Here is a 10,017-nt window from a genome sequence, read left to right as displayed (position 1 = left end):
CTCTCTCGAAATTGACCATGCCGCCACCCTCCTTCCAACGAGAATCGTCGGCAGCCGCGCCCCCCCTCACGACCCCTCCACTATTTTCTCTCTCTCTCTTTCCTCACAACGCAGGCGCCTCTCCCCCTCAAAATTTCCGGCGAGATCCACTGGAAACATCGCCTTCTTCCCCTATATCTCTTCGGAACGACAGCCGCGACTCAGCCGGAACGCCGCCATCGCCACCTCCCTCGCCACAGCCGGATTCGCGAGGATGGCGCACCCGATTCGTGAATCCTTTTTTTTTTAATTTTTTGGGGGGATTCGCCACCTGGCGAATCCCGTGCGAATCCCACGCGAATCGTACCCGCACCCGCCCCCTGTACGTATCAGATATTGCAATGTATAGTTTTTCCGGCGAATCCGTGCATTATAGGTTGCATTCTATAAGAACACATCCCTATATAGAGTAATGAGTCATAGTATGGTTCGTTAGATCAAAATCAATCAATGGACGAGATTGCAACTTCTGTTAATTATTATAATCATTTTTAATATTGATTTTAATGAATCTGAAGTTCGTAGGGTCAAAAAAGTAAACATACTGTGAACATTATTTGGAAAGAATTATAGTATCCCACAAATTTCGCAGCTACCGAATCTGTAGGAGGTTTTCGATCGTTTTGATGGATTTGGACTATAGCTATGTGTTTCTTATTGATATTATCACGGAGGATGTTAGGTTAGTGAGTTATTGTGTGACTTCCGCCGTCGTCGAAATCTCATTCAACAATTTCTGCATTCGCCGGTCAGCCACTTACATTCAATCATCACTTTTCCCTTTCTCGTTCACAAAAATCGCCGACAACCACATATAACTCACATCTGATAGCTGCCATCTACTCCAGGTTAGTGACGTTGATCGTCGACGAAAATAGTTCAGATTATGAAAAAAGTTCAGGCATTCAAAAATTTCCAGATTCATTCATTATAATTCAATAATCTGTATTTAGATTGAAAAAATGGTTCAATTTTTGGTCAATCTCCTTTTCAAAGTGATAAGAAATGCCAAGGCGTTCGAGTGTGTCAATATGGTTCATCGCTTCAACAAGATTGCTTTCAGCAGCAGTTATCATATTCATAACTTCCTTCTTCAACTCTTCAACTGCCTTGCAATGTTTCTCCGCAGCCTAATTAAACAGTAAACAACAAACTTATTTTTTAATACTTAATTATCATAGTGAATATATACGAATGGCCCAAAACGAATATAGTAAAAAATTGTGCAAGTACCTTAGCACCAGAATCATCCTTGATGAACTGATCGCCCCACAAACTTGGGGAGAAATTGGCGATGGGCCTCTGAATTTCTGCTTGTGTTTTAGCCATTCTTGAATGAGAATTTAGTGTGGTAGGAAGATATTGCAGAGAGGTGAAAGCAGAAGAAAATCTGTAGTGTGTTACATGTTACAGATCATGAATATTTAAATATTGTCTAGTATTAATATTCTTGTGCATTCATTCTGTGTTCGACCTAAAGTTATATACACGTTCAATATATACATAACTATCAGTCTATATTTTTGGATGTATGATAAAAGTTACGAACGTCTGAACGTATGTATAATAAATCAATCTATTTCGTTTATTGTAAATGCAATAAGATATAACAAAATTACTCTGTAATAATTAAACCAAATCTCCATCATCTTGCATTTGTTATATCATACTGCATCATCAGGGCAATGCTCCATCATCAATTAGATAATTTACTTTGAATCTTTATGATTTTAAATGTGATTAATATAATTCATTTTGTTTGTAACATATATTGCTCCTCTGCGCTGAACTGAAATGATGGTACCAGGTAAATACTATCCAATTATCTTTATTTTTGGGTTGTTTTATTTTATCTCGTTGCTTTAACTATTGGATTTTATATTGTAGACACACCAAGTGACTCGTCAATTTCTCCAGGCAAAAAATGCAAGAAATTGATTAATCATCACTGAACAAATATAAACAAAGGTAAACAAACGATGAACTATATCTCTCTAATAATTAACTTAAATATTTGCATGTCACTCTGCATTCCTCACTTTAAATTTGATCACCATTTTAGGCAAATCACCTGTTTCCTTTCGTTCACGTTATTATGTTCATTTGTTTTCCTACGAAAATATCGACGAACGTTAATATGTTCATTTATTTTTTTACGAAAATATCGATGAACATTAGAATGTTCATTTATTTTTTACAAACATATCAACGAAAATTAGTATGTTCATTTATTTTTTTTACGAATATATCAACGAACATTAGTATGTTCATTAGTATTTTTCTACGAATACTGCGTTCTGTGGATGCATTATTCACGTAACAGACTCTTCATCAAATTAATATTCCATAAATAAAAGATTTGATTGCCTATCTATGACAATTAACGAAAATATCAAGTTCGACATGTTTGATAAAAAATTTTAATAACATAACTCTATATGTTCGAACATAGATTTGTCAGACATGCTTTAGCAATATAACATTAGTTGAACTTTTTTTTGATGTGTACTATGTATTTTTTTAAATATATTAACTTTTGTTATCCAATTACACTAAGTTTGATGATGAGACTAAGCATTGCTCTGGAGATGTGGTTGGGGTTACAACGAAGAAAAAAGGGTTGCAAAAAACTAGCAAATTGAGGTCCCCGTTTGTTCAACGTGAAGTTTGCGCATCCAAGCGGTTGAGAAAACAAGAAAGAGAAATAGCGCTATACAGCATGCATTCAGCTATGCTGAACGGGTATGCTGTTTTGTGAAGAAGAAAATAATTACTGTTTTATATTTGCGGTTTCATTTTTTCTTTAATCGATGTAGGCTTGAGATACTAATTGTACATGACGGTGTTGAGCTGAACAAATATGAGTTCGAATCTCTTCGTAGCGGGTGCATTGTTGATAGAAGTATCGTAAATGCTTTGAAGTAGAGCTTCAATGAATGTTAATTATTTGCTGTTAGGGTAAGGTGTGGTTAGAATATTTTATAGATGTTGGTTTTTGGGTTTTGCTACTTTATTGCTTGTCTATTAAACATTATAGATCCCCGCAACTTTTTCATTCATTTTCGTTCTTATGTTCATTTATATTCGTTACATTTGAACATGTATAACCATCTCTACATTGCATCAGATTTTGAAAACTCGTTGGAAAATGTATTAATATGTATTCAGCAGTGAAACATGCTGGACACATTTTAATTCATAAACTTTTTAGTTATCACTTAATAAGATAGCTTGCAAAAAAAAAAAATAACCACATGAAAATGATAAAATTTGATTTTACATTATTGATCAAAAACCATATTTTCTTATCGCTTAATGTGAGCATATGAATTTAAAATTGTGCAATGAACATATAAAACATTCCCAACTTGAAATAATATATTTTTTTTTTTAAACCACAAAAAATAGCCATTCATTCCATTAACTGAGTTAGCCTGAGGATATGCCTTAAGGTCTCAACCACTGCAATTGGTATATAATATATTAGTATGTCAAGAAAAACATACTGAGTATAGTAAATATGTTTTTCACCGTATTAGGATGTATGCAATTTTTACCGTATGAGGATGTATACAATTTTTATTCGTAATATTTATTCATGTTCGATACATATGGGCGAAGTGGTCTATTCAAGGAACATGGGAACAAAAAAAAAATGAAACATTAACGTACTTAAGTATAGTATAATGTAGAATGATGTTCAATTAAATAATGTGTCATGTTTACTCAAGAACATGAAACATTAAAATTATGTTTCAAAGTATTTGTTCGTAACATGTAAAATGATATTCAATACATATACAGTTAATGTTCATTGAACAATATAAGATGCTCGACACATTTGTATTAAGTAAATTTATACTTATAGCTTAATTTTATCATATGAAGAATTATCCAATAAACATTGAAAAAATCTATTTGAGAAACATAGTAGAAATAGTAATTATGCTCTGGTGACTTGATAAATATGGAGGAAGTGGTCTATTCAATGAACATGGGAAAAAAAAATGGAACATTACGTACTTAAGTATAGTATTATGTAAATTGATGTTTACATTCAAATATTTTTTGACATGCATTATATAGGTTATGAATGACAGAACGCATGTTCATTAAATTTTTAGATTCATTTGTAGTTTAACATGCATTATAAAGGTTATGAACGATAGAACGCATGTTCGATAATTTTTTGAAGATGAACATTCAAATATTCCAAACGTAATGTCCTAAACTTTACCTTTTATATTTCCGAACTCGACCACCAAAAATATTGAAACCGAGAGAATCTCATGAATGATTAAATAAGTATGGTGTTGGGTTCGACGCATAAATTTGGAATATTTAAAATTAAGAAAAAAAATTGATTTTAAGTTTAATAGAAAATATAATATGATGTTTATTGACATTTAAAATAATATAGTTATTATAATATCAGCAAGGTTATAAATTATGAATTTCTTATATTCAAGTCCAGTAATGAAAGTATATAGACAAATATTATTTCATACATTTAGTATATAGATATGAAATGCAGTCATTGCGTAAAGGGGGCATTGTTGAACGAACAGTGATAAAATCTTGGTGTGTATTATTGAATAATCGAGAGGAGATACGTGCTAATTCCTCGTCATTGAGGTTTTTTCCAATGTTTATGATTTTTTTTTGTATAAGAATTGTTTCTGTACATCGAATAATAAAAAAACAATCATTTAGAATCATTTTTTTTTTTTTTTTTTTTTTTTTTGATCGGGCAAAGTCATGTTAGATGTTAGTAATTAGTTCCCCCATCCACTCCAAGAACCACCTTATCTCTCCATTCACCAAATCCACCTTATATCTCCAATCTCCAATTCGCTCCCAAGAGGGATCGAACCCGGGTCACTTCACTTAAGTGAGGACCCGGTGGCCAGTGGGCTAAGTTGACCATTTCAGTTTTAATTTAATTTTTTAAAAGTTGACCATTTCAGTTTACATTCACATAAAAACCGTGTTATAATTTAGCTATAATTGTTCTGTAATATTTTGATTATATAGTTATTGCCATTCATCACAGATGAAGAACTAGTGCAAACTTAATTGGGTCGTTAGGCCCAAGGTTTTGGGTTGAAAATTTCGGCAGATAGGCCCAAGCCCATCTAAATCACATTAGATGAGGATAAAGATATTTAGATGCAAAAATCCCCAATACATACTACTTTTGGACAAATTCAATGATGCTAAAAGTATAGTTGATTTGGTTATGTAACTAAAGCCCATAGATGTTACAAGGAAACCAATATATCTTGTAGGTGTCTTTCATTGTAAATTTATTACTATAAAAAATTGAGGGATAAAAACAAATCTCTCTTTAAGTAGCTTTTTTTTTCTTTTTTTTTTCTACAAAAGATAATTTCATCCTATTTTATTCTTTATTTTAACTTTAAAGAGAGATAGCATTATTCTCTTTGGAGTGAAAGGAGTATGAGAAATAGTGAAATTCTCTATTAAAAAAATTAAAGCATTTAAAGATATAATTTATTTATTCTTTACTTTCATAATAAATTTATAATCAAATAGAACACATCTCAAGTACAAGAATGCATTTGGTGGAAATGCAAAGATAAAAGAGTCTGCATTATTGACTCAAAAAAAAAGTCTGCATTATTACTTGAATGTCCTCAATTAATAAGTCAGAGATTCAATAATCACAGTAAAAATAAGAAACTTTTAATATTAATTTTTTTAATAAAAGAAAAATGATAACAACCGCGGCAACAAGCACTACAAAAAAAGTTTCCGCTAGTGACATGAGGTTTAATAATTATTGTGTGTCACAAAATTTAGTGATATTTGAAAGTATAACTATTAGTGATTAGTTACACCATCAAATGCCACTAATTTTTATGACACACATAATAGCTACCAAATCTCATGTCGTTAGTGGAAACTTTTTTTGTAGTGAAGCCAATAATTTGTAAATAAAGCGAATCACTTACCTAAAAAAAGGTATAAAGACACATTAATTACGCTTACCAAATTCTCTTATTCAAAGTGATCGATTGCCTAATTTTGTAAGTAAATGTACGTGCGTGTGTCGAGAGTTTCGATCATTATGTTCTAAGTTTTAGAGGTTTGATTTTGTCACATGCATTTTTCAAGATAATCAAGAAATCCTAAAAAAAAAAAAACACACACACAACACACAGTGACCATAATTAAGACAAGACTTGACCTGTGTTTGCCACAACAAGAAAATTCAATGCTGTAATGAGACAGGTGTCCGAATATGAGAGGCGGAGGCGTATATTATGATGATTTATTGGAATATTTTTGGGTTATATTGGTGTGCTATTTCACCTTTTTCCGTAGATGGGTATTAAACTACGCCTACAACCAAAAGAGTTGACATTTTTAATTTAATCGCCAAAACACGTTTCTTCCTGCTATTAAGAAACGTCGTTTAGAAGGTCTGATCTTGATTTGACTTTTGATTTGTTTTGGATGGGTTTCTAAAAGAAAAATCAGACTTGGATTTTGATCCATTTTCCTTTTCGGTCGTTCATTCTTTAAATTCCCACTTGAAATCCAATTAGCATTTGCACCCTATTTGTATAAAATTCATATCAGCTTAATTATTATACTTATAAAATAAATATAATAAAAAATTAATTTTAAGTAAATATATTTGAGTTGAATATTAAAAAAAAATAAAAAAAAAGAATTCACAATAATAAAAAGTTATTTGAGAATGCAAGAAAAATAACAATAAAAAATTAAAAAATGGATTTATTCAAAACAAGATGAGTGATGCAGCCCAAGGTGCGTCGTTGGTGTCAGACCCGGTGCATGTACCTGTTGGTCCAATTACACGAGCACGAGCCAAGAAGTTTAAGAAGAGTTGAGGAAGAAGCCAATTGGAGATGATGGAGTTGGTGAATTGGACAGCCCACCGTTTGATTAATCTCATTACGTGCGAGTGTGTTCAAGCTTGAAGATTTTATTTGTTTTGAAGACTTTATTTATTTGTTATAAGCCCAAGAGTTTTCAGCCTTGTTAATTTCGAAAACAAGGGCTTAGTTAGCTGATTAGTAAGTTAGGGTTTTATTTAAGTTATTTCCTTATGAGACTAGGTTAGTTTTCGCCGCCTATATAAGGCTTTTTGTTGGATGAAAATTGCAGCTTATTCATTTATCAAATTCGTGAGTTTTTATTCTCTCTTGAGTTTTCGAGTTCTTCTTGATTTTTCCAAGACGAGTTCAATTATCGATGTAACGGCGAGTCAACCAACCCTCGTCAGGCGTCATTCATCGTCCCCGAGTTGCTGCATCAACATCACGTTGGGGTATATTCAATCGCCTATATCATTTCGTGGGTTAAATTCAGAGGTTTTGGGATATTCCATAATCGTTCGTTTTAAGTCTTCCGTTTGCATGTTCGTTTGAACGGTCGGTAAGGATCGTATCAATGAGATAGGAGAGATAATTTTTTAAAATTTTAATCTTTAAATAAATATTGATTTTACATTTTAAATCAAATATTTACATAAAATATATCAAATTAAAACTATTATCGTAATCTTTAATTTGATATGCATACTAAATATTTTATAATTGATCAAATTTCACAATTAAAAAAAAAAGATGAAGAAAAAGAAAATTAAAAAAAATGTAGTTTACAAATAACCTTTAATTTTATTATAATTATAAAATTTTCATTCAATTTTAAAATTAATTTGAAATTGATTTCAATTTGAAAGTTACATTTTCAATATATTATAGACTATAGATGTATTATACTCCATTTTTTGTTTCACTTTTAACTTTTTTTATATTTATTATTAATTTTTTTTCTTCGATTTCAATTTTGTATGCTTTAGTTTACCTTTATGATCATTAACTGGAGTTTATTCTATCAAGTGAGAATATATAATTATTTTTAATTATTTAATTTCACTTTTATTAGCTAACAATATATTTATGAATTCTATGGTATGTAATTTCTAAAATTTTAAATTTTAAAAATAAAAATTAATAATTTATAATATTATTAATTTTTTTATAAAAAAAATAAACCTCTTGAGGATATAAGAATTTCATATAACTTAATTACTAAATAATAATTATATGTTAGAAATCTTAATTTGAAATTATAGTTAATTTGAAATCTAAATAATTAATTATGAACGTCGGCACCCAAGTTAAATTTATAACTATTTCAGCTTAGGCCATAAATTCAATTTATGACTATTGATGGCACCATTTCAATAATTATCCAATGAATATAAGAAAGAAGAAAATATTATTATGTATCTGCTGAAAAAAGATTAAAAAAATAAAATAAAAACTCTCGAAAACACAAAGAAGTTAATTGAAGGTCGAACTTCATTAAAAAAAAATTAACGAAAACTCGGTGGAAAAACATCAATGAAATAAAAATAAGTATTCATCTATTACAAAAAAAAAAAAAAAAAATCCAAATATTATCATGTATCACGTACATTGAATTTCATAAAATATAATAATTTCTCGAAAAAATACTCCATTCGTCCCATGAAGCTTGAGCATTATTCTTTTTTGAGTTGTCTCACGAAGCTTGAGCAGTTTTTTATATGATAATTTTTTTTTTCTTTATTCACTTTTTATTTTTTCATATATCACAGTTAATATATATTTTATTAATTTTTTAAAATTCGTGTCGAAAAAAATTAATCAAGCTTCGGGGGACGGAACGAGTAGCATAGAATAACAGTGGAAACGACGTTACAATCTATCAAAATCAACTACCACTAACTTTTTCATTCTTTCGCCGTTAGATTATTCGTGACTTGTAATCCTCACACGTGTAATTAATCGAGTTCTAGTGCTACAATACTATTCAAAATTTTAGGTCGCCGACAAATTCCATTTCTTTTCCATATTTTGTTACTTGATTTATTTTATTTTATTAATCACCCGTAACTCCTCCTGCCCACAAAATTAGTTTACATAATTTCCACTCACATGACATAGGTGACTTGCTTCCCTAATTAGGCAAAAATTTCATACAAATAAAACATTGTCTAAATTTATTTGTTTTTTCGTACTGAAATGTAGTATTTGGTGAGGTACACATAATAGGTGTCTAACTCATAAAATATCTATATGATTTGAAATTCAAATCTACGATATCTTATTTACAAGATCATCACTCTACCAAATAGATCCCCCCTCACAAGAAAAACACATAGTCAATTTAAAAATGATGAAATTGATAAGAACATGTGGATCCATGTTTTGCTGGAAAATCTTTGTAGTGGTGTTTAGATGTGGTGAATCTGGAAAAAGACCCTGCAAATCTAAACCACCAACACCTGCCCACTTTTTTATACCAAAAAAGAAAAAAAAATTATAAAATAGAATAATTAAATAGCATTCATTTTATTCACGAAAATTGTAATGTTGTTTGGGAATATAAATTTTAATAAATGATTATGATGAGGACAGTCTCGTACATTTCTCTTGTTGAGCTTAGCTTTATAAAGCTCGACCGAAAAATGAAGGCTTAAAAGGTTCAAAATTATGTAGTATTTGTGAGCTGTCTCAAATATTGTTACAGGTGAAAATAGAAGATTAAAGTCAAAGCAATTCATACACTAAGTTGCGGCAGAGCTGAGCAGCCTTGACGGTGCAGCTCATGGTTTCAAATTGTAGAATCTTTTTTTTTTCACTATATTTTGATGTATTGGCTTTAAATTTATGAAATGTATACAATGTTAATTATTTTACAATCATATTTTGGAGTGTTGGATTTAAATTTATGAAATGAATACAATGTTAATTATTTTATTTAGATTGTAAATTATTGAAATTTTAATATGAATTAGGTATGAGAATAAGGATTGACCATTTTATTTAGGTTGTAAATAGTTGAAGTGTAATACACATCTAATTTATACTCCCTCCGTCCCCCAAATAACATCCTATCCATTTTGAGACACTATCTCACCACTAATAATACAAT

At 30.3% G+C, this 10,017-nt stretch overlaps 1 protein-coding gene and 1 long non-coding RNA gene across 4 annotated transcripts; one reads left to right on the top strand and one right to left on the bottom strand.

Annotated features, from left to right (window-relative positions):
• The first annotated feature begins 534 nt into the window (after positions 1-534).
• Positions 535-2,941, top strand: LOC130998941 (uncharacterized). Of its 3 annotated transcripts, XR_009093351.1 has the most exons (4): positions 535-887; positions 1,927-2,007; positions 2,597-2,781; positions 2,856-2,941. It is a non-coding gene; the product is annotated as an uncharacterized LOC130998941 (long non-coding RNA). The 3 variants fall into 3 exon arrangements; XR_009093352.1 differs by having other exon boundaries at positions 2,597-2,941; XR_009093353.1 differs by lacking the exon at positions 535-887 and adding an exon at positions 1,717-1,846 and having other exon boundaries at positions 2,597-2,941.
• LOC130998940 ((-)-5-epieremophilene synthase STPS3-like) lies at positions 959-1,377 on the bottom strand. Its single transcript, XM_057924379.1, has 2 exons — positions 1,273-1,377; positions 959-1,169 (listed from the first exon to the last, which is right to left on the bottom strand). The coding sequence occupies exons 1-2, from the start codon at positions 1,366-1,368 to the stop codon at positions 975-977; spliced, it is 291 nt and encodes a 96-aa protein (XP_057780362.1). The 5' UTR covers positions 1,369-1,377; the 3' UTR covers positions 959-974.
• Positions 2,942-10,017: the final 7,076 nt, after the last annotated feature.

This window comes from Salvia miltiorrhiza, chromosome 8 (genome assembly GCF_028751815.1).
Source record: "Salvia miltiorrhiza cultivar Shanhuang (shh) chromosome 8, IMPLAD_Smil_shh, whole genome shotgun sequence".
NCBI lineage: Eukaryota > Viridiplantae > Streptophyta > Magnoliopsida > Lamiales > Lamiaceae > Salvia > Salvia miltiorrhiza.
This window is presented reverse-complemented; position numbering and strand designations above follow the sequence as displayed.

What these genes read in the sequence shown, in the direction of transcription:
- LOC130998940 (XM_057924379.1), bottom strand. Translation starts at nt 1,368, where the DNA reads ATGGCTAAAACACAAGCAGAAATTCAGAGGCCCATCGCCAATTTCTCC. An exon ending in AGGATGATTCTGGTGCTAAG is followed by an intron (nt 1,170 to 1,272) that starts GTACTTGCACAA and finishes CTGTTTAATTAG; the next exon opens with GCTGCGGAGAAACATTGCAA.